Source organism: Rhinichthys klamathensis, unplaced genomic scaffold, assembly GCF_029890125.1.
Source record: "Rhinichthys klamathensis goyatoka isolate OS25496 unplaced genomic scaffold, OSU_Roscu_1.1 h1tg000003l_1, whole genome shotgun sequence".
NCBI classification, from domain to species: domain Eukaryota; kingdom Metazoa; phylum Chordata; class Actinopteri; order Cypriniformes; family Leuciscidae; genus Rhinichthys; species Rhinichthys klamathensis.
This window is the reverse complement of record NW_026606556.1, coordinates 6,008,111-6,033,114: the sequence shown is the minus strand read 5'-3', so window position 1 is coordinate 6,033,114 and position 25,004 is coordinate 6,008,111. Positions and strand designations below refer to the sequence as shown.

Here is a 25,004-nt window from a genome sequence, read left to right as displayed (position 1 = left end):
TGTTAAAAGAAAAGGCTCAATAAAATATTGCATAGATAGATAGATACTGTATAATACACAACGCATCAATATGTCTTTCCTTTGTGCTTTGAACTTTTCTATGCAAACTCGAAGTGCTGCGTGCTGTGACTCCATGTTGCTTCAAGCACATCAATCTGCGCTCGAGATGCGCATAAGCGCTTTGTGCCGCACTTATTGGAGCCTAGTTTCATATTATACAGTGACGCAATGAAAGATTATTAATAGCCTTTCTTGTTCTGTCCTATCTATCATATGTTGCTGCCTCATTAAACAGCTGTGCTATACATTTAAAACATGTCTCAATTTTATAGTAGGCTAGGCTATATTTTTTATTTTTGTTGAATGCATTTTACACCAATACAAAGAGCAATGTGTAAAGTTTTACCAGATTTAGTGTTACACTTATTGTCTCTTATTTATCTAAATGTTCAGATTTTATACAATTACTGTGCACTCGTGATTTTTCTAGACAAAATTTTACTGCTGAATTATCCACTAATCTGGTTTATAATAGCATTTTTGTCATAGATTATGATCATAATTTAATAGTTTGCTGTTTTTCTTTATAATGAAGTCTGTGCGCGGCATCCAATAACCACGTAGAGGCTATGTAGCGGGATGGCTCGTGACTCGCTAACGCGTGTCTTCTCTAGGTCGTGCTTACCAGGTTGTTCATAAAAGCCGAAATGTGCCCAGATGTAGGCTTTTAAAGTAGGCCTAGTTTGAGGATTTTTAATTACTTGCGATCGTGTCTCGCCTCCCTCTGTATGCTACCGCGACAAAGCACATACGTGACAAATGACGTCAGAAAAGCGTCAGTACATTATAATCGGTTATGGTCTATTACTGAACCGATACCGAATCGTCCTCGTCTGCATCGCGATGCATCGTAGAAACGATTCATTTCGACACCCCTACTGGTATCGGATCGATTCTGAAAAAAATGGTATCGGTGCATCCCTAATTGCAGTGGTGAACAATCTGATTGAACAAATGCCTCATTCACAAAGTATAACAAGTCCACCAGGAATTTGCCTTAATGTCAATGGCATACAACATAGATTCACAGTTACCTATTCAAAACCTCACTAGAGTCTATAGCATACATGTAACAGCATGCTAACATAGATTTTGTTCTTGGAATGTAGCTCAGCCAATCACAATGCAATGTATAATTGATAAATTCATAACAGTGCTGGCCATTTATGAGTTATTAAACCTCTCGTTCTTTGTTAAATGCTTTCTCCTTCCCAGAGCATGAAATAGATGGGGCCACTCTTGCTGTGATTTCAGAGAGGATGTCTGAGAGGCTCATTCCAGTCATTCGCAAGCAGAGTCTGTTTTTGGCCCAGTTGGAGAAACTTAAAACCAACCGAACGAGCAGGTAATCAAAACGGTATCCCATACGTCAAAATGCAGCACTGTGCCCACTCTGTTTCTACATTGTTGTTCACCAGTTATTTGCTAACTGTTAATTTGCTTTTTTTATTTTTATTTTTATTCCAATCTTTGATGGCCATCTCTCTATTCAGTGTCTCTTTTCTACTCCTATTTTTCCTCTGTAGAGAGCACCCTTCAACAAGCAGTGATGACTCCAGCCAAGCACAGTCCAGTCCTAATACCTCTTTAGTATTTCCAACAGTGCTGAGGATGGCCATAGACAGAAGAGATTCTGATCTGAAGAGTGCAAATAAAACAAAACTACGGACTCTTTTGATCCAAACTCTTTTTGACCACCTGAGTAAGAAGTCAATGTAAGTTGCTACTACTTGTGCCTTTCTAGCATTTAGGATCAAATGTAACATGGTGATTACCACACAGTAAAATGAGCTGGAAGCCACCTCTTTACATAATGTCAGGCCAGAGCTTCCTGCCGAGTTGCAACCACATGGATGGTCTGATGGTCACACAGACACAGCGGAGAGGCCTGCCGGTTGCAGGTTTTTACAGGAGTGATATCTCCATTCAGGCGTCATGAATTTTGAAACCGCTTTATGGTCGTGTGTATGCAGCTTTCAGTACTCCCTCCAAAAAAAAAAAAAAACGTAACAAATGATCGACCAATAGGTGAAGGCAGCTTTGCAGCAATGAGCTATGCGTGTGCGGCTACTAGAATGCACTGTTCACTTCATGAACACCATGCTTTTCTCCTTCTGATTTTCCTGTTAGGTACCCAACTCATCTTCAGTATATTGAACTTCTGTCGATTGTGATAATGGACCATCCATTCCTCAGGGAAAGTATTGGGTCAGGATATGTAAGTTTTCATTTCATGAATTGAAACGCTATCCGATTGTAAAAGTGTGTATGCATGTGTCTATATTAGGGCTGTCAAATGATTAATCGCGATTAATCGCATCCAAAATAAAAGTTTGTGTTTACATAATATATGTGGGTGCACTGTGTATAATTATTTTGTATATATATAAATACACACACATGCATGTATATTTAAGAAAAAAAATTATTTATATATAAAATATTTATATTTATATATAATAAAAATTATATATAAATCTATATACAGTATATACATGAAAATATTTCTTAAATATATACAAGAATGTGTGTGTATTTATATATATAAAATAATTATACACAGTGCACCCATATATATTATGTAAACACAAACTTTTATTTTGGATGCGATTAATCGCGATTAATCATTTGACAGCCCTAGTCTATATAGAACAAACAGTCTAGAGAGCTGTATGCAAAACGCAATAGTGTTACAATGATTGCAATACTATGTTTTGTGTCAAAATGATCGCAATGGTTACCTCTCTCTCTCTCTCTCTCTCTCTCTCTCTCTCTCTCTCTCTCTCTCTTTTAAAGAGACTGTAATGATGCTAACATTATGGTACTAATTGTTTTCTAAAATGTTCTGATGTACAGTAATATAGATCAATTTAATATAGCCTATGTGCGGGGGGGGGTTTTAGCAGTAACAATGTTGAACATGTTGAGCACATCAATACAATAAAATACAGACCCAAATGTACAACTAGAAAGGGTTTTGATATTGTGATAATAACTTTATTTTTCATGGCAAGGTTGACATTTGCATGGAATCGCCCGTTAACTAAAACACTAGAAATAAAAGTGATCATTCAAAATGAATGCATATTTGCAAGTTATGGATTTACTTTCTAACCAAGTAGGCAGTAAAACGTTTTAAGAGCAAGATGGCTCTGTATTTAGATATGATGCATTAAGTGTTTTTTTACATTTATAAATCCAACTTTTTAATAACATACTGCAAGTAAGCATGTACCCAAAATGTAGATAGCCAAGAAGTACAGGTGAAGCTCTAATAATTTGAATATCGTGCAAAGTGAGATTTTTCATAAGATGTACGCAATCATCAAAATTATATCAAATTAAGGCTTGAAATATCTCACTTTGCATGTAATGAGTATATATAATATATTAGTTTCACATTTTAAGTTGAATTTCTACAAAGTATGTTGTCTCCCACAAATTTGCGTCTTTTTTGTGTGTGTCTGGACTCCTTTATTAAGGGAGTATGGACATATAAACAGACGTTTAAATATATTGGTATTAAATGCATTTTCTGAGAATTTATATTTTACGTTTTGACTGCAAATGTCACGTCCATAATGCTGGAATTGCTCATTACTGAAATAATTGAACTTTTGCACGATATTCAAAGTTTTCGAATTTCACCTGTATATACAACCCAAACTTGCTCCAACAGTTTTGCAGTGTGGCTCACTGTGTTAGCATAAAGTTAAGTGTTTCACCAAATCTACAATCCCCTTCTGTTTAACAGGACTCCCTGCTTGAATCGCTAAGGAATAAGTTCAAGAAGGAAAGGCAGCCACTTGTGGCCAACAGTGAAATCCAGCGAATGAAAGGGAGATTGGCAGGAAGGAAGCGGCCTCACCAGACAGCTAACCCTAATCCAAGCACCACGGTAAAAATCTCAAATTCTGCAGTAGGCATTGCAATTTCTCAATTATTCACTGAAAAAGTTTTTAAGGGATTTAAAGGGATCGTTAAATTTTTTTTTTTAACTAAGCGGTATACAATACTTGTCAATTGATGCAGGAATTCAAAAAAATAATTCAAATTTGGCTGGGTGGCTAATAACACATTTTTCTGTGGTGTGACAAATTCAGACACATACTTAATTTTGACTTTACAGGGACTTTAAGGTTTCAAAGAGTTGTCTTTCTATATATATGGTGGGATAACAACTAGGACTTTACATTTTACTGACAGCCCCCAATATGTAACAATTTAACTACCTCAATAGGTTGATGCAGGAGAAGATGAACGAAGCATCAGGGAACATCTGAGAGTAATTAAAGTGGAAACAGAGAAGCTTAGACCAAATTTAGAGCTCCTGAAAGAAAGGATGGCACTGATAAAAGGCTACAGAAGAAATTTTGTGTCAAACCACAGCACAGAGGAAACTCTCTCTGAGTTTCCGTGCTTCAGACTAGCCAAAATGGTAAGTGCAGTAGTGTGCTAACTACCTCATTATTTAATTGTATGGGTTGTAACTATATTTTAATACATGTCTTTTCTACTTTGCTTCATCTTAACATAAGCTCCTTTGGGACCTGCGAGACCACACAAACATTGATGCAGACCAACAGATTGTCACACAACTCTCTGCAATGGCACCTCAAGTCCTTCAGGTTTCACGGAGTCCACTTAAGGAGAAGTTGAGGTGCATTATTGATGACTGTGAAGATGGCAGGCTGAAAAAAGGTAACTAAATCTGCACTGCTTAGATTTTCAGTGTACCACTTAGTTGATGGACTGACACCCCTACATATTTTCCATATACCTGTGACCTATATCTTACTGTCTTCTTTTCAGCAAGGAGCCTTCTCACACACAGTAATAATTTTTTTATTTTTTTAAAGGCATTAGGTACAAGCGTCCAACATGTTATGTTAACTTAATGTTATTTTGTATTAAGGCCTACAGTTGGAAGCAGCCATTCTGCTCTTGCCTGCCCTGTTCAAGGAGGACCCAGGGTTGATGTTTGAAGTTGAGGTGAGCCATGAACAGTTGACTACAATGCAGAGTTGTAGACTCGAGTCACATGACAAATATGACTTTAAAAAAGACTTGACTCAAAAGTTATAACTGCTATAACTTGCTAGCCACCATTATCAGGGATTTCCTACAGTTTATCAATAGACAGAAGGCTGAGTGTTAGGATGATGAGAATCAAGTACAATAGGGTGCACGGTAGCTGGGTCAAGAACTTCCACTCTCCTCAGTTGTCCTCCGACTCTGATGAGTTGGTTTTCAGGGTCAAATACAGGAGCAGGGCTTAAAGTATTCCGGCACCGTGCCGGATCTCCGGCGTGCGGTCGTGAGAAGAAAAAAATTGGGAACTTGCATGCGGTTTAATATTTTCAAGTCAATTGATTTCACCTACCAATCATATGAGAGGAACGCAGTTCTAACTAACGTTACAAGCCTATCAAAAGCAGAGCAGGGCGGGTCATCAAAGTACCGCGAGAGTGATTAGAGAGCAGACGCTCATGCTTTTGAATCGCTCTTGCGGTACTTGAATGTCATAAACCAATCGGTCTGTGCAGCGCCGGCTCAAGTCAAACAAGCCTAGTGTGATTGAGATACGTCACGTTAGCGTCGTTGGTGAAAGCATGGAGCACAAGTTCATTAAGCCTTTTTTTTTACACGTGAAAATTTCAGATGCGAATTTCCAGACTGATCTCATGAAATAGCGTATGTATGACACGCCAATTCGTATTTCCATTTTTGGCGTGCTATCAACATGCATAATCGCTTTTCAGCGTGTTTATCAACGCCGTTGACTTAACGTTACATTACTGTATATATAAAATATATGACCTACCCCAACCCCGTCCCTAAACCTACCCGTCACTGGGGTTAATACCATTTATGAGTCTTCCCCTACCATCCTAGGAAAAAAAATATCGCTCCCCAGATGTAGATATACATTATGCTTCGTTTCGCTCTGACATTTTAACGGCGTGTACATGCACGCGGAATCACTCGGACATTAACGGCGTAGACATACACGCAAAAGATGACGGTTCACGCGGATAGCTCAAAATGCGTATAGATAACACGCCACTTGACTTGAAAGTGGCGTGTATGTTTACGCAAAAGTCATGATGTCATGTTGGAATTTCGGACTCCGTTTGCAATGGCTTTTACAGACCTAATTTCAACGCAGACATTAGGTTTTTGTTTGTTGCTCTCTACAAACTATGCTGTCAAAGAAAATTACATTTATTTTCAGTTAATGGCCAAAAGTATTTGAGCAGTTGTATGATGGTAGTTCAATTAATTTGTTTACTCATAAGGTTTGCCTTCAAATGAATGTGAGAGAAGATGGTTAATGCTAGTGTCCTCTCTTCCCCAGGGCCATGCTCAGACCAGCACTCATGGGATCTCAACACCCAAAATGGTGCTTAAAGGCTGCAGGGAAGGTCATCCTATGCAGTATGACCACATTGTGCTCATTATGGATGGGCAGGTAATCACCGAAGAGAGCGAGGACATCTCCATGGCATTGGGTCTCCTCCTGTGTGTTTATTTTGTGTTTGGGATCCAGTATCCTAAAGGGCTCAAGAAGACACTGACTTTTTTGGAGTGTGTTATTTTGAAACTGAAAGATGCAGCCGGACTTCCTGTCACAATAAAAAGAGTCTACAACTCAATCTCTGAGTAGACTGTAAAACTCAATCTCTTTCTGGATGGCCAGTTCAAGAGAACAAGGACTTTTACACTGAACTCGTTCTCTTCTAGTTCCACTTTCTTTTGTTTTTGAAATCCTTATAAACATCTTATTGTGCTGTTGACTGAACAATACTCGAGGACTGTATACGTCAACTGTATTTAGCCAGTTTCACTTCTTTCACTTGCTAATTTAATGTTAAAGAAATATAGATTTTACAAATAATATATATATAGTTAAGAAGTAGGCTTATGCCTGAATAAGCCACAAAGAGATCAGCTTGCTGGGCTACAGTAACTTTTTTATTTATTTATTTTTTTAACATATTTAAAATGTACATATTACAGTATAGCTTGATGGATTATTTTGTGTCTATAAAAGGGAAGTATATTGTGATTGTTTTTATATATAGATATATAGTGTATATATATATATATGTGTGTCTGTTTGTATATTATATAAATGTTTTTTCTCCGACTTGTCAGCTCGGAATATACTTGCTGTGGAAAAAATTAATTAAAAGGTTTTTGTAAGGGTAATGCATCTTGTTTCTTAAGTATTTAGTACATGATTTAGATTTTTTTTTTGAGCCACTGTGGTAACAAATGACTATCATTCACCTTTTAAGTAATTGCAGTTGCCATTTTGAAGCATATTAACTTGTCTATAGGATCTGCCATGATTTAAGAGTCCTACTAGGGCAAAATTCAAAAACAATAAATGGCACGTAATGGTTCTATAAAGTCCCATTTGAAAAAGCTCTTTAAAAATAGGTGCCATATAGCACCAAAACAAGTTCCCCTATGATTATGAACCAAAGAACCACTGTTGGGTACTGTTAAGCACCATTTTTGTTGAAGAAATTCATCTATTTTTACAGGTGCTATATAGCACCTGTAAAGATGGGTGCTATATAGCACCTGTAAAAATGGGTGCTATATAGCACCTGCAAAAATGGGTGCTATATAGCACCAAAACTGGTTCCCCTATGATTACGAGCCAATGAACCACTTTTAGTGCTGTTTAGCACCATTTTTTTTTAGTGTGTATGTGTAACCCGTAAGACAGTCTGGAACAGAGCAGGTGGAATTAAAGATGAGTTGATTACAGCATCACAGACTGTGACTGTGAGAAACACATAACGTGAGACCCAGGAGCTATGAGCTGTGCAAATAAGCTATTAGTCGGTTACATTCTCCAGAAACACTCAGTACAACACACTCACGCAAACACAAGGCCAACTCTTTTTAATTAGTGCGAGTTTTATCTGTGCCCCAGTAAATTCACTGCACAATGAAGCTGTGGTAAATATGGATGAGACACGCAAATTAATTTTGAGAGAAGATGAGAGCTTATTAAAACAAATTGAGTAAATATACAGCATATTGATTCCACAGAGCAAGGTGACAACCTGCTGCCGGTGTCAACACTTAAGAGCCACTCGAGAATTGAGCCAAGGGAAAACACAAGGATTCTCACGCATTTACTGACACATAAAATCGTTTGGGCTTGTTTTCTGCATGCTTCAGAAATATGGCCACCAAACAAACTAGAAGTCTGCAACCTGACCTGAGAATGACGAGACACTATAGACTGACAGGAAACAAGTCAAATGGCCATTACAAAACAGTCATTTCATTTATTTTTTAATTACAGATTGACCAATATTTCAGGTTTTCAGATAAATCGTCACAGACTTGCTCGTTGGAACTATCAGCTATCAGAAAAAAAAAAGTGATTGTTCGCAATAATTTTTTATTTATCTGCGTTCTTCTGTGACCGGCAATGGAGGGTTCTGCCGTTTCAAGTCTTTGGTTCTACAGTACAAATGTGCAGTCACATTTATCGTTGGTCTGCACATTTTTGAAGGAGAAGTAAAGTAATTTCAATAGGAATCAAAACATTTTGAATGAGGGCGAAGGATTTCCCAACATTTTGCAATCGGTTCAAGTTCGGCACGTGGATTCACTGCGATGACCAACAGAAAACAAAAGTGGTTGTGTGTGATGTACTTTATACATCACTACAATATTGACAATAGACAATGGATTTTTTACTCTAGAGGAACTCTAGTGGTAAAATAAAAACAATTATAAAAAGTTTTTGTTCATATAAATTGATTTTAAAAAGGATCTGCCAATTACCTGTTATTTGTTATTGGCCAGATTTTCATATTTTAGTGGAAAATACACTATTGGTCAAACTATGAAAATTAAAAATGCATGATTTAAACTCTTCTTTCTTTGTGGATTCGTCTTGTGCAACATACTAGGGCTCAAGGGCTGGGTTGAAAATATGAATTTCTCGACTTTAATCGATTCTTATTTTGATGACCCAAAATTGATTCTGTCTATCATAGTCTATGCTGTTTTCAGTTGATGGATGAAAAAAACTTCACTAAATATTATTTGTAGCGTGTCTCCAATCAAATAAATCATAATAAGATTGATGCTTTGTTCTTTTTTATATGAAAAAGTCTGAACTTTCAAAGTTGGTCAATAACATTAATTCAAATCGTTTTGCTACCCTTTAATGCCAGTTTCAGACTACACAATATTTTTGTCTGTCAGATTATGCGATTTTGATTCTTAAATTCTTGTGACGTGAACAAGAAACGTACTCGGTTACTAACGTAACCTCGGTTCTCTCTAGAGAGGGAACGAGTACTGCGTAATAGCTTACGCTAGGGGAAAAACTCTTTTCCGCGAGATATTGAAGCCAAAAATCATCCTTAATTTTTTATTAATGTAAAACGCTTTGCAGCAGCAAGCAGACATAGGCGAAACAGCTCGCGTGCCTATTGGTTGCTCTGCAGCAAATGCAGCAGCCTATCGAGAGAGACTCTGCGTGACGTAATGACCAATGGGGGCAATTCGCGCCCATATCGTCACGTCCCGCCAGAAGGGGCGTGGTCTCACCCTATAAATATGCTCGTTAGGCTGATACAAGCTGGTTTTTATTGCTGAAGCGAACCAGAGCGTATTCCAAGCACGGCAAGATACGCAGTACTCGTTCCCTCTCTAGAGAGAACCGAGGTTACGTTAGTAACCGAGTACGTTCTCTTACGAGAGTATCTCTCGTACTGCGTAATAGCTTACGCTAGGGGAACACAATGCAACACGCCGTGCGTACAGGGATCCAACACCAAAGTCCCGGGGGCCGAAGCCCAGGGCTCATGTAGTGCATAATCACCATAAACTCACATAGAGTGGAGGAAGAGAGGCTGGAAGCGTCATTCCCTATAAAAAAGCACCCAGCGGGGCTATTATATGACAATAAAACGCGCAGCCAGGGTGAAAGCTTTCAGCCTGATCTGGGTGGCCATACGTGTGTCAACACTCATGGGGCTGCAATAAACTCAGCATCTGGGCCGCACAGCGGGGCAGATAGCACTGAATTTTAGACCGCCAAAAGCTTAGCTTGTAAGGCGGGTACCTCCAGGTTATAGTATTTTATAAATGTAGACGGCGAGGCCCAGCCCGCGGCCGTACAGATATCTTGCAGGGAAACCCCGCTTGACCATGCCCACGAAGAGGCCACGCCTCTCGTGGAGTGCGCCCTGACACCCAAGGGGCACTGTAGGCCCTTCGCAGAGTAAGCGAGCGCAATGGCATCCACTATCCATCTGGATAGGCTCTGTTTTGAGGCGGCGAGTCCCTTGGAACGCCCGCCAAACAAAACAAAAAGCTGCTCCGTCTGTCTGAAAACAGACGAGCGTGACACATAAGCTCTCAATGCCCTGACGGGGCAAAGGAGACTCGCATCCTCCTCCTCACTGAGAACCGGAAGGGCGCACAGGGAAATTACCTGGGCCCTGAACGGTGTATTGAGGGATTTCGGGACATACCCGTGCTTTGGTTTGAGAATGACCTTCGAGTCATTAGGCCCAAACTCCATACACGACGCGCTTACTGAAAGCGCCTGTAAGTCCCCTATGCGCTTCACTGAAGCGAGAGCCATGAGAAACACTGTTTGAACGACAGGTGTTTCATGTCCACCAGCTGGATTGGCTCGAACGGGGCGCCTTTCATGGCCTCCAGGACCGTGGAAAGGTCCCACGTCGGGACTGAAGGGGGCCTGGGAGGGTTCAGCCTCCGAGCTCCCCTAAGGAAACGCACGACTAAGTCGTTTTTCCCCAGCGACTGGCCAGACACCGGTTTTGCAAACGTTGCTATGGCCGCCACATATACTTTGAGCGGGGATGGGGTCCTGCCCTTATCCAGTAGCTCTTGAAGGAAGGAAAGCACTTCCGAAACCCCGCATTCCACAGGTGAAAAGCTCTGGGCTTGACACCATGCAGAGAAAACAGACCATTTCGAGGAGTAGAGCCGCCTGGTAGACGGAGCTCTAGCCTGCGCGATCGTGTTTAACACTCCTTCTGGGAGGCTAGCGGGTACCCGTTGATGGCCCATGCGTGCAGAGACCACAACTCCGGGCGAGGGTGCCAAATCGAGCCCTCCGCCTGAGAGAGGAGGTCTCTCCTCAACGGTACAGGCCATGGGGCAGTGCTGGTCAGCTGCTTCAGGGCAGGGAACCACGTCTGGTTTGTCCAGAGCGGAGCTACGAGCAGCACTGGGCATCCGTTCTCCCTGATTCGTTCCAACACCTGAGGCAGGAGCGAGACAGGAGGAAAAGCATATAGGGGGCAGCGGGGCCAAACATGAGCCAGCGCGTCCTTGCTTTTCGAGAAAAACTCCGGGCAATGAGCGTTTTCGTGGGACGCGAATAGGTCCACCTGTGCTCTGCCGAACGTTTTCCACAGCAGCTGGACCGTCTGCGGGTGCAGCGACCATTCCCCTGCTGGAACATTGTTCCTGGACAGTCTGTCTGGTCCCACATTCAGGTGACCAGGCACGTGCGCTGCTCTCAGTGAGAACAGGTTGTGCTGAGCCCAGACCAGGAGGCGTTCCGTCAGCCTGTGAAGGTTCCGTGACCTGACGCCGCCCTGGCGATTTATGTATGCCACCACTGACATGTTGTCCGACCGGACCAAGACGTGGTGGCCTGTTACCTGGGGACAAAAACGCCGTAGCGCTTTGTCGACTGCTATCATCTCCAAGCAGTTTATATGAAGGAGCTTTTCCCGTTCTGACCACAGGCCAGCTAGCGGTCTGCCCTCGAGCAGCGCTCCCCACCCCGAGGTGGAGGCGTCCGTAGACACCACCTTCACACTCGAAGCGGTCCCCAGACTCACACCTGACTGATACCAGTCGGTATTTTTCCAAGGTTCCAGAGCTGAAACACACTGAAGGTCGACCCTGAGGCGAAACAGACCCGCTGTCCATGCCCTGGGTGGAACCCGCGCTTTCAGCCACATCTGCAGTGGGCGCATGCGGAGCAAGCCCAACTGGAGTACAGAGGCTGCTGAGGCCATCAGCCCCAGCATTTTCTGAAACCTTTTGAGCGGAACTATCGCGCCGTGGCGGAAGGATTTCACGCCGCGCTGAATATTTAGCACGCGCTCTGGTGACAGGCGTGCTGTCATGGACAGCGAGTCCAACACGGTTCCCAGAAAGGAAATTTTCTGACTGGGAGACAGTGAGCTCTTTGCCCAATTGACTGTGAGGCCCCGCTCCTCGAGGTGCTCGAGTAATGCGGCCCTGTGTTCTATGAGCTCCGATCGTGATCGAGCTAGAATCAGCCAATCGTCCAAGTAGTTCAGGACTCGCATGCCCTGAAGTCTCAGGGGTGCGAGCGCCGCGTCCATGCACTTCGTAAATGTACGAGGTGCTAGGGACAGGCCGAACGGCAGAACTGTGTATTGATATGCCTGGCCCCCGAAGGTGAATCTCAAGAATCGCCTGTGATGGGACGCTATTTGTATTTGGAAATAGGCGTCTTTCAGATCTATCGACATAAACCAGTCCCCGTGGCGCAATTGCGCGAGTATTTTCCTGGTCGTAAGCATCCTGAACTGGCGTTTGACAAGCACTCTGTTCAGCTGTCGTAGATCTAAAATGGGTCTGAGACCCCCATCCTTTTTCGGCACCAGAAAATATCTGCTGTATAGGCCCCCTTCGCTCTGAGCCTGAGATAAAGGTTCTATAGCCCCGTTGCTCAGTAGTTTCGCTATCTCGGCACGAAGTAGATGAGACACCTCGTTTTTCACCGTAGTTTCGACACGCGCGGGCGTCGAGCGAATTGTAGCGAATAGCCTCTCTTTATAGTGTTCAGCACCCATTCTGATACCCCGGGAAGCTTTGACCACGCATCTGCGTGAATAGCTAGGGGCAGAATGAAATCCGGGCTCTGGTCGCGGCAAAACGGCAGCTCGAGAGCCCGGGCATACTGGGAACACAACACCGTGTTTACAGCGTTCGAGGCGGGGGGCGCGCTGATCACAGCGGGCGGCCTGACCGCGCTCAGCTTTTTTATGGCAGATTGTGCAGAAAAAGCGAGCGGGGGAGATCCCGTAGGAATCGGCGTGTCTGTGAGAAAATGTGGGCGCGGGGCTGCGGGCACATTTATTACACTGAAAACACTGTCGTTCATGGCCGACTGAATGTGTGTTGGTTTCGTTTTTACAGAAACCAAGGGACACGCAGCATGTAGTGTGAGCGGGCATGGTGACATGGGCGCGTTTACTACATTGTTTGCACAATCGACCTGAGTCGATTTTATTTGTGCTAGCCCTGCACCGTGGCGGGCTGTGTCTGGGTGTGGGAATGGGCACTGGGTGGGCATTCTTACAACACTCATAACACCATCGGCCGTGGCCGGATTGTTTGTGCGAGCCCTGCATTTTTGCGGGCTGTGTTTGTGTGTAGAAATGAGCCCTGGGTTGTAGGCATTTTCAATACACTCATAACACCATCGGCCGGAATACCAGAAAATACACCATTTATGTGATTTATCTGGGTCGCCGTGGGAACAGCATTTGTGTGCAGGCAAGCGGGCATGGTACTGGCTTGCTTACTGCAAAATACACTGGAACAGTCACATTTTCTGGAACTGAACGAGCGAAAATTTCAGTGGAAGTCTGGCCACGGCGAGACTGAAACACCGTCGATTTCCTAGGAGGCTAGGAAGACTTGTGTTGGTTTCGTTTTACAGAAACCGTGGTAGTGTTTGTGGGCACTGGGTTGTGGGCACATTCACTACATTTAATGCACAATTGACATGCGTCGATTTCATTTGTGCGAGCCCTGTACCGTGGCGGGCTGTGTTTGTGTGTAGAAATGAACACTGGGCTGTGAGCATTTTATTACACTTATAACACCATCGGCTGTGGCCGGAAAACCAGAAATACAATGATGACATGATTTTTCTGGGTCGCCATGAAAACGGCCTTTATGTGCAGGCAAGCGGGCCGTGGTACCAACTTGTTTACTGCAAAATACACTGGAACAGTCGCATTTTCTGGAACTGAACGAGCGAAAAGTTTCGGTGGAAGTCTGGCCGCGGCGAGACTAAATTTTTATCTGCTGCGAGAGCCGGGATCGAACACGGGTCTCTCGCGTGAAAGCCTCGGGTTCCGCCACTGGGCCACAGGGAGAACTACACTAGCGCAAGCAGATAAGAGAGCATCATCACAGTTTTGTGTGTGTCGGCGTTTGTATGCAGGTGTGCGTGTTATACAACAGGCTCATTGCTGCAATAATGACATTTTCAGCCGCTCAAACTAGGAGCTGAGAAATGTTTGAGAAATGGAGATTAATCCGGCCTCGGCGGGGACTAAAACACACTCTTTTCTCATTTGTCGGTGACGCACGCCCATGGGGGGCGGGGTAGATTTCTTATAACGCAAAGAAAGCTAGCCGCGGTTTTTAGGGCTCGCGGTCTTGATGCTGGCCCGTTACCTTGACGACTCGCGGACAGAAGGCGGAGGTCCACAGAGCTCGCTTGTTGCGCGGCGGTTGCGCGGGCGCCTCCCAATCGAGGCCGATGCTTTCCACGGTCTGAGAGAGCAGACGCATCAGCTCAGTCTCAATGCCGGCTCTCTTACCAGTGGTCTGGCGGGAAACGCTAGCGGAGGGGAGATCCACGGAGCTCGCCCAATCCTCACTATCGGATGCCAGAAGAGAACACGCCTCGGTGGGTTCGTCAAACTCGTGGATGGACGCGGCGGCAGGCGGCGGCCGTTGTCCGTCAGTGAGCGACTCGAGCGAAGCCGGCGAAGCTGGCGGGCGAACCGGCGAGCTTTGGCGGGCTGGAGAAAGCTCGGGAGCGCGCTGGGCGCGGCGCATCTTGCGGCGCGGCACCACGGCGGGCTGCGGTGAAGGCTCGGAGAATGATGCCAGGCGAGTCCTCAGAGTCACCATGGGCAAAAGCTCGCAATGAGGGCATCCGCCGTCAGCGAGCGCGAGAGCCGCGCGATCCTCACCCAGGCAGGAAACACAGATGACATGCCGGTCTCCATCGCTGAGCGGGGCGCGGCACGAGCCACAGGAAGGCATCTTTAAAAAGACGCAGCTCTTTTGTGAGAGAAGTGTGAGTCGCGTCAAGTAAGCGAGCAAACACTCTCAACAGAGTAAATACACACAGAGTATAAAAGGATATAGAACGCCGGAAAGCGCAGCAGGTACGGCAGTTGAAGGCGGCGAGGCCAGCGACTCCAGAGCTCGTCCCGCTGAAAGGCTTGCTTCGACGGCGCGGCTTCTCACTCCGGATCCAGCGATGCGTGTGCTTCGCTGAAGAGGTAAAAATCAGCTTGTATCAGCCTAACGAGCATATTTATAGGGTGAGACCACGCCCCTTCTGGCGGGACATGACGATATGGGCGCGAATTGCCCCCATTGGTCATTACGTCACGCAGAGTCTCTCTCGATAGGCTGCTGCATTTGCTGCAGAGCAACCAATAGGCGCGCGAGCTGTTTCGCCTATGTCTGCTTGCTGCTGCAAAGCGTTTTACATTAATAAAAAATTAAGGATAATTTTTGGCTTCAATATCTCGCGGAAAAGAGTTTTTCCCCTAGCATAAGCTATTACGCAGTACGAGAGATACTCTCGTAAGAGAACATGCCAGACTACACGCTTCTCCCCGACCAATCATTGCTTGCCGTCTTTAACGACGTGCGTGATGTCATCGAGAGGACAGATCTAGCGACTGACTTCCGGAAACAAGAGCATAAACAAACAATGGCTAGCCAAAGTGGCATGCTATCTTAATGCCGATTCCAGCACTCGCTGGGTTGCTGAAACGCCTCGGCTATTGTTCCCCAGCGTTTATCTTTTATCACTCTGTTGTGGTAATCCCTCGAGGAAACATCATGAAGGCAGGAGTATTGTTGCCATAGCTCTACAAACCTTTCTTCAATTGCAAAATTCCTAGAAGCACCAATAACACATCTCTCTTTTGTTTCGCCATGTTTGAAAGCTGTGTACGGAAGAGCTTCTGTGCTCCTATTGGTCAATGTCACAGATGTGACAGAACCCGTTGTGGAGGACAGAAAACAATTAAACATGCTAGTCTTTCTGTTGTGACATCATGAAGCGCCGCAGATGCTGCGCCGGTTGTCGTCCACTATGACACACAATACGAGATGAAACGATCGATTCTTGCATCCATCCTTGCGCCCATGGTCGTTTATGAATCACGACGACACCTTACGCCAAACAGATATTGTGTAGTTTGAATCCGGCATAATGTGATGTAACATATCGCCATAGCAAGTTCAAGTGTAGTTCAAGGCAACACAGCGCACGCGATCTGATCAGCTCTTCCGCTTTACTACTAGTTGTAGCACAAATTAAACATGAATGAACATCAGGAGGTATGTTGGAAGATACATTACAACTTACCGAAATCTGTCTCATGTTTCATGTATCACTCAATCAATGTTTCAACCGTGGAAAGACATCAGTAAAACAGATTGTAAACAATATGTCACGTAATGTTACATTAACAATCTCCTGAACTCCAAACTGAATGTCAGAATGGGAAAGAAAGGTGATTTAAGCAATTTTGAGCGTGGCATGGTTGTTGGTGCCAGACGGGCCGGTCTGAGTATTTCACAATCTGCTCAGTTACTGGGATTTTCACGCACAACCATTTCTAGGGTTTACAAAGAATGGTGTGAAAAGGGAAAAACATCCAGTATGCGGCAGTCCTGTGGGCGAAAATGCCTTGTTGGTGCTAGAGGTCAGAGGAGAATGGGCCGACTGATTGAAGCTGATAGAAGAGCAACTTTGACTGAAATAACCACTCGTTACAACCAAGGTTTGAGCAAAGCATTTGTGAAGCCACAACACGCACAACCTTGAGGCGGATGGGCTACAACAGCAGAAGACCCCACCGGGTACCAATCATCTCCACTACAAATTGGAAAAAGAGGCTTCAATTTGCAAGAGCTCACCAAAATTGGACAGTTGAAGACTGGAAAAATGTTGCCTGGTCTGATGAGTCTCGATTTCTGTTGAGACATTCAGATGGTAGAGTCAGAATTTGGCGTAAACAGAATGAGAACATGGATCCATCATGCCTTGTTACCACTGTGCAGGCTGGTGGTGGTGGTGTAATGGTGTGGGGGATGTTTTCTTGGCACACTTTAGGCCCCTTAGTGCCAATTGGGCAACGTTTAAATGCCACGGCCTACCTGAGCATTGTTTCTGACCATGTCCATCCATTTATGGCCACCATGTACCCATCCTCTGATGGCTACTTCCAGCAGGATAATGTCACAAAGCTCGAATCATTTCAAATTGGTTTCTTGAACAGGACAATGAGTTTCCTGTACTAAAATGGCCCCCACAGTCACCAGATCTCAACCCAATAGAGCATCTTTGGGATGTGGTGGAACGGGAGCTTCGTGCCCTGGATGTGCATCCCACAAATCTCCATCAACTGCAAGATATCTATCCTATCAATATGGGCAAACATTTCTAGAATGCTTTCAGCACCTTGTTGAATCAATGCCACGTAGAATTAAGGCAGTTCTGAAGGCGAAAGGGGGTCAAACACAGTATTAGTATGGTGTTCCTAATAATCCTTTAGGTGAGTGTATATATATATATATATATATATATATATATATATATATATATATATATAGGCAAAGGAGAAGTGCTCACTAACACGAATTTAGACAGATTTGTGAACAATATTTGAGAGAAATAGGCCTTTTGTGTACATAGAAAAAGTCTTAGATCTTCGAGTTCAGCTCATGAAAAATGGGGGCAAAAACAAAAGTGTTTATAATTTTGTTCAGTATATATATATATATATATATAGAGAGAGAGAGAGAGAGAGAGATTTATATGAATATCCAGAGAACAACAGTAGAGAATTGCAATTCCTTCAAGTCACATTAAACTGATGATATTTACGAGATGAGTGCCATAAACGGCACCACAATGGTGTAATTACCAGTGAGAAATGTTCTTTTTGCACCCAAACCTTGCAAATTGGTATTGATCATAACACAATTTTCTTTGTGAGTGCTCGCTCTACAGTTACAGTAGTTTGCATACATTTTGTTTACTAACAGTTTATGAGACAGCAGGCTATATTCCCCAGCCTACTACCTTTCTCACCATTCTCTTTGGCAGCACAAGAATTATAAACAGATAGGGTAAAGCATTGACTTCACACTTATGAGGAATAATAGATAGATTTTGCTTCTCAGGAAGAGAAAGAGGGAGAAAGAAATATGAAATTGTCCAACATGTCTAATTTGTTCTAAATCACACTGTATTGCATTGTAATGCACTTCAAAACTTATTCTGTAAGTAGGAACTTCCTGGAAATGACATGAAGGCAGCATAAGATCTCTAGAGACAAACACTGTTCTAAATGTCTGTTCTATCCGTCAAAACCTCAAGTAAGGACTGGAAAATGACAGGAAATGTGTGAACAATCTAAGTCTGTACAATTAATGTTTCTCCACTGATTTATGAGCTCTAGCGTGATTGAAAGATTACCTTAAGTTAGGACTGTGACGTGGCAGTTTTTTTTACCACTGCTGTGGTGATGGACTAACTACCGGCTGTGGTTTGGGTATTCTGTGAGGTACAATTGATAAAATATAAATATGTTTTTATATAAGTGGTTTTCTTTCCTCATAAAGTTGTTTCATTGGAATGTAAACAAGTGTTAAAATAAAAAGTTCTCAAATGTACACTGTAAAAAATTGCTGACCTCTCCAACTCAGATCTTTCTAGCGACTGGTCACTAGATTTTCAATTGGCCTGATTGAATTTCTGTAAATTGTATACATTTTAAGTGAAGACCTTAAGCTATGATTAGAACAATGATTATTTTTGCATGGGGATAATTATTCGGAAGCCATTTATTGAGCCAATATGAATAGTGTATGATTTTGAGCAGCTAAATAAATATAGAACTATAAAAAAAAAATAAAAAAAATGAATGCATTTTTTATTTCAAAATGTAGGCTAAAACGGGTTCCTAATCAAATTCAAGATTATGACTAGGCTGATTTAATTTTTTCCCGACTTCGCCCGCCTCTAACAGGAATTGACAATGAAACGTCCTCCCAAAATTCTTTCAACTCATCAGGTTTAGGGCCTCTTGTTCTTCAAAAAGATTTCTCATTTTCTGCCAACTGTGGGCGAATGCATCCACCAAATTTCAGCGCAGGTCCTGGCTGTCCTCTCCTTTTCAGCTGACACTCCATTTGTGACGGCCAGGTTAAGATTGTGGCCACATCAGTTCAGCCACGATCATTCTAACTTATTAACAGCGGCTACAATATTGGCCCAGTTATGTGGTGATGCATGCAAGCTTTCTTTCAATGAATCCCCACTCCTTGAATGAACAGCGAAGAGATTCTGATAAATTTTTGTTGTTATTATTTGGAAAAAAGCCTCTCCAATACCAACCTGACCAGCTGTGCGTTTGCATTCACAGGAACATGAAGACATCACTCGAACAAACGCGACTGAAGTGTTCGCCCTTTTAACACTTACACAGCCGACATATGGCTTCATCCCAATTTATTGGTTCACCTTTCTCGTTTGGCACAAATCCAAAATATTCCCAGATCAGCGATGTAGAATTTGGTTTCCCAACAAGGTCCATTGCTGAACACAAAATCAGTTTGCTGAATGTTTGCCACACTCAAACCCGCCAATCTAAAGGAAATGCCATGTATGGTGTTTGAAGACATTTGTGTATTAACATTAAATCTTAAAGCCTAAATTAAACAATCTAAAGCTAAATGGTAGGCTATAAATACCAATTTACTTTGCCACTGTTACTATTATTACACTTCATAGTCATAGTGTGTGACATCATGTGCACCTTATCGCCGGTGGCACAAATGACGAGCAGATGATTTTCAGTTGAGTTATGAGGTGAGACGCTGAGCTACACACAGCATCTGCTACAGCTCTTACACACTGCAGGAGTTTAATCAGTGAAAATGAGGTACTGTTTATCACACAAATGTACTGTGCTTTGTTCAGACTTTAGTGGCAAAAACTAGACAAACCTTGCTGTTGACATACACAAGAGCTCAAACCCGAATTTACTCCCATATTTAGCACTGGGAGATTCAAATTCTTTATATTTCCTTGCCGTGTGTGTTGTCTGCACATATAGGTCAATGTCTTTCCCCATCGTTTTGACCCACATAAAAGCAAAGATCCACGTTAAACTGATCATATTTATGAGATGAGTGGCATAATCAGTGCCACAATGGCATAAGTATGGCACAACTCAAAATGTGAACTGCTTATGCAGTTTTAACCCATGTTAGGTATATATGCATATATTACCATTCAAAACTTTGAGGTTGGAGTAATATTGTGAAATGTTTATAATTTAAAATACTGGTTTTCTAATTTAATGTCAAATGACAAATTTATTTATTCCTTTGTTCAAAGCTGAATTTTCGGCATCATTGGACCTGCATGGACTTACATGCAAATGTACATTGGCTCGTTTAGTTACAATTGAAGTGGACGTGACGTCAAACGTGACCGACTGAAAAGGAACGAGGGTTACACACGTAACCGAGACGTTTACATTTTACTATCTTTATATATTTTGAGGAATACTGAATACTGTTTTTGTGCAAGTGAGATGAGTAAATTCATGCTTGCATTTAGTCTAGAACTACAATAACCATCATGTTCACACAGCGCACACAACACCTCTGCACTTACTCCCGATTTCTCCAAACACAAGTACAGGAGAGCCGTCAGTCAATAAATGGGAAAACAAAGTAACTTGCGTTACTTATTTAAAAAAGTAACATATTTTGTTGTAATATTTAAGTAATGCGTTACTTTACTAGTTAAAAAGTTGTCTAATTATGTAACTTCTTTACTTGTAATGCGTTACCCCCAACACTGCACATGACATTCACAGCTCAGGTCAGGAAATCACTCAAAAACTCAAGTAATATGGCAGATTTCAAATCATGTACTTCCAGGGGTCCTGTGTCAGCCAAGCAACTGCCATTTAGATGCATGGTAAAGCAACAGATTGCTTTCTCTGGTTATTGTAGACCTCTTTAGCATGAATGTGCGTGGACAACGAAAAGTGCTTCTGAATGTACTGAATGTCAGTATGTGTGTGTCTGGTTTAATGCATAATTAAGAAGGTCAGGATTAATGAAGCACTCCGGACTAAAGTTCAGGAGATACTTTGGCTCTGTTTACTCTGACAGAGACCTCCTCATTCACAATGCTGAGAAAGAATGAGAGAGAGAGAGAGAGAGAGAGAGAGAGAGAGAGAGAGAGAGAGAGAGAGAGAGAGAGAGAGAGAGAGAGAGAGAGAGAGAGAGAGAGAGAGAGGGAGAGGGAGAGAGAGAGAGACTAAGCAAAAGCATGAGAAATAGAAATGAAAAGCTTTGTAATAACAAGTTGTCTGCCCTGTCTAATACATTACAGGGTTTGACCCACACACTTTACAAGATGTTCTCTTACGTGCAAAGAGCAACCTAATTATCCAAACACAAATGCACAAAGAGAGTGAGAAAGCAAACCCTTGTGAAAAAGAAGTGTGCTTAATCGTATTGAATGTGCAAAAGTATATTTTACACTTATTTTGATGTGTTGACTAACATACTAAAGCACATATAAAGTACATTACTTGATTATAATTGAACTGTTTTACCTGAAGTGTGGATTCATTGCAGAGCTCTCGTCCAGCAAAGATGACCCGCAGTTGATCAGGCTGTACGCCCTGCAAACGCCCCACCATCTCCTTCAGTTCAGATACACTCGCACCCCTTTCCAACTCCACTGGGAACCCATGGCTGGAATTAAACCGCACATACACTAAGAGAGCAGGAGACAATGAGACATCGATAAAACAAAGACAAAAAGGGACATAAGGATATAAGGAATAAGCTATATAAACCATATATATAGATGCGGTCAAAAATATTGGCACCCCAGGTAAATATGATCAAAGATAGCTGTAAAAATAAATCTGCATTGTTTATCCTTTTGATATTTCATTAAAAACACTTGCAAAACTCGAACCTTTCATTGAAGTAAAATTATTTAAAGTGGGGGGTAAAATATCGTGCATTAGGACGATAAAGACACACGGCCTCTTCCAGGCAGATTTATGACATCTTTAGTTGATTGGAACTTCTTAATTATTGCCCTGATGGTGGAAATGGGAATTTTCAATATTTTAGCTATTTTCTTACAGCCACTTTCTATTTTGTGAAGCTCAACCGTCTTTTGCTGCACATCAGAACTATATTCTTTGGTTTTTGGCCTTTGTGTTTCCTCGTATTTAAACTCCTGAACTCCAAACTCCAAAAGTCATAGCTAGACAATGTCATGTTCCTAGTCAAAAATTGTATTTTTTTATTATTTTTTTTTAAACATTAATGGGAATATACTTCAGAGATATTTTACTGATAAAAAATTCTATGGGTGCCAATAATTGTGGGCAACGTGTTTGGAGATAAACATTATTTTTCCCATTTCCACCATCAGGGCAAAAATTAAGAACTTCCAATCAACTAAAGATGTCCTAAATCTGGCCTGGAAGAGGCCGTGTGTCTTTATCGTCCTAATGCACGATATTTTACCCCCCACTTTAAATTATTTTACTTCAATGAAAGGCTCGACTTTTGCGAATATTTGGAATGAACGATCAAAAGGATAAACAATGCAGATTTTTACAGCCATCTTTGTTCATATTTACCAGGGGTGCCATTAATTCTGACCACAACTGGAGGTTAAAGCAAAGTGTCAGAGTCAAAAGCAGGTCACTATTAAATCAGCTTTAATGTCAAATAATTAATATCTTAGATATAATATCTTTTGATATCAAGTGCCTAAGTTTTTGCAGAGGCAGTTGATACTGTTCGCTCTTTTTTTGAATGTGGATTAAAATGATGGTGCATTACACTCTGATGCAAGGAGTCCTTATCAGTATTTCCACACCAGAGCACAGCTTGACATCTCAAAATAATTCGGCCTATGCAATACAGCCTTAGAAGAACAAAGCTGTATAAAGCTTGTAAATAAATAAATAAGGAAATAAATGTTTATTTTATTTATTTAATCAGAAATGTTTCGTGCCATGTACCACTTGGGGACCTTCTGTGTACCACCAATGGTAAATGTACTGTACTCACAGTTTGAGAACCACTGGGGTAAATTGGCTATAGGTTATAGAAAAGCAACATGACATCATGACTTTGCGTAAACATACACGCCACTTTCAAGTCAAGTGGCGTGTTATCTATACGCATTTTGAGCTATCCGCGTGTATGTCCACGCCGAAATCTTTTGCGTGTATGTCTACGCCATTAAACGTCCGAGTGATTCCGCGTGTATGTGTACGCCGTTAAATGTCCGAGCGAAACGAAGCAAAATCTATATCTACATCTGTGGAGCGATATTTCTTTTCCTAGGATGGTAGGGGAACACTCATAAATGGTATTAACCCCAGTGACGGGTAGGTTTAGGGACGGGGTTGGGGTAGGTCATATATCTATATATACATAATACAGTAACATAACGTTAAGTCAAAGGCGTTGATAAACACGCTGAAAAGCGATTATGCGTGTTGATAGCACGCCAAAAAAGGAAATACGAATTGGCGTGTCATACATACGCCATTTCATGAGATCAGTCTGAACCGGTATATAAAAAGAGATATGGGGTATAAAAAAGGATATATCAATAGGATACAGAGTATAGAAAAGGCAACAGAGGATATAGACCAAGCAATAGACTATATATAACCTGGACATAGTAGGTGTAGCTACACATATTCGTGCTAAAAATTAATATTTGCTGTGCATGTGTACTGAATGAATGCAGTGTTGTTTTAACCTCTGAAAGTGTGGAACTTCTCTAAGCACAGACATTTTGCGAATGCAAAAGAACGGTTGCCAAACATATAACATGCTAGAAACATAATAATCACTGCAATAATGATCCAATCATTGACTCTTAAGCATTTGCCTATTTAAATCCAAACAGCGATTTTTTTTTTGGCCAGACCAATCTCAATCAGACCCATTGCCACCGGTGTATAAAATCAAGTACCTAGCCATGCAGTCTGCATAATGGGCAAATACCATAACCAGACCGATACATTTTACACATAAACTTGAACTTCTGGAGACACAGAACAGCTCAAAGAACACAGAAACTCAAAGGTCTTCATTACAACCTGGAAAAGTGAAAGTTCAGTTTAACTTGAAGATATTATAAAAGAAATACATTACTATTGCACTGTAGAATGAACTTCTTAAAGTATTAATAATAATTATACAATTTATTTAAACAATATTAAGTATAATTTTAATTTGATTCAATTTTAAAAGGTTACCTAAAATGTTAGTTTTATAAATTTATTTACCTCCATTTTTTAAAATAATTTTGTATTAGAGACAAGAAAGTGAAACAACACAAACACACAGTAAACAGCATAAAGGCAAAGTGTGAAAGTACCAGACTCACAGAGAGACTAAAGACAGGAGTCATAGATAACAGCGGTCGGGGACGAGGACAGGACAGGACAGACTCACAGAGAGACTAAAGACAGGAGTCATAGATAACAGCGGTCGGGGATGAGGACAGGACAGGACAGGACAGACTCACAGAGAGACTAAAGACAGGAGTCATAGATAACAGCGGTCGGGGACGAGGACAGGACAGGACAGACTCACAGAGAGACTAAAGACAGGAGTCATAGATAACAGCGGTCGGGGACGAGGACAGGACAGAACAGACTCACAGAGAGACTAAAGACAGGAGTCATAGATAACAGCGGTCGGGGACAGGACAGGACAGACTCACAGAGAGACTAAAGACAGGAGTCATAGATAACAGCGGTCGGGGATGAGGACAGGACAGGACAGACTCACAGAGAGACTAAAGACAGGAG

At 42.2% G+C, this 25,004-nt stretch overlaps 1 protein-coding gene across 1 annotated transcript in view; it reads right to left on the bottom strand.

The window, feature by feature from the left end:
- The window catches only part of prkn (parkin RBR E3 ubiquitin protein ligase), a 233,418-nt gene that overhangs the window by 144,119 nt on the left and 64,295 nt on the right, over positions 1–25,004 (bottom strand). Inside the window, exon 2 of the mRNA XM_056250233.1 lies at positions 21,756–21,919. Within this exon, the coding sequence (XP_056106208.1) occupies positions 21,756–21,919 (164 nt within the window). The remainder of the gene's footprint in view (positions 1–21,755; positions 21,920–25,004) is intronic.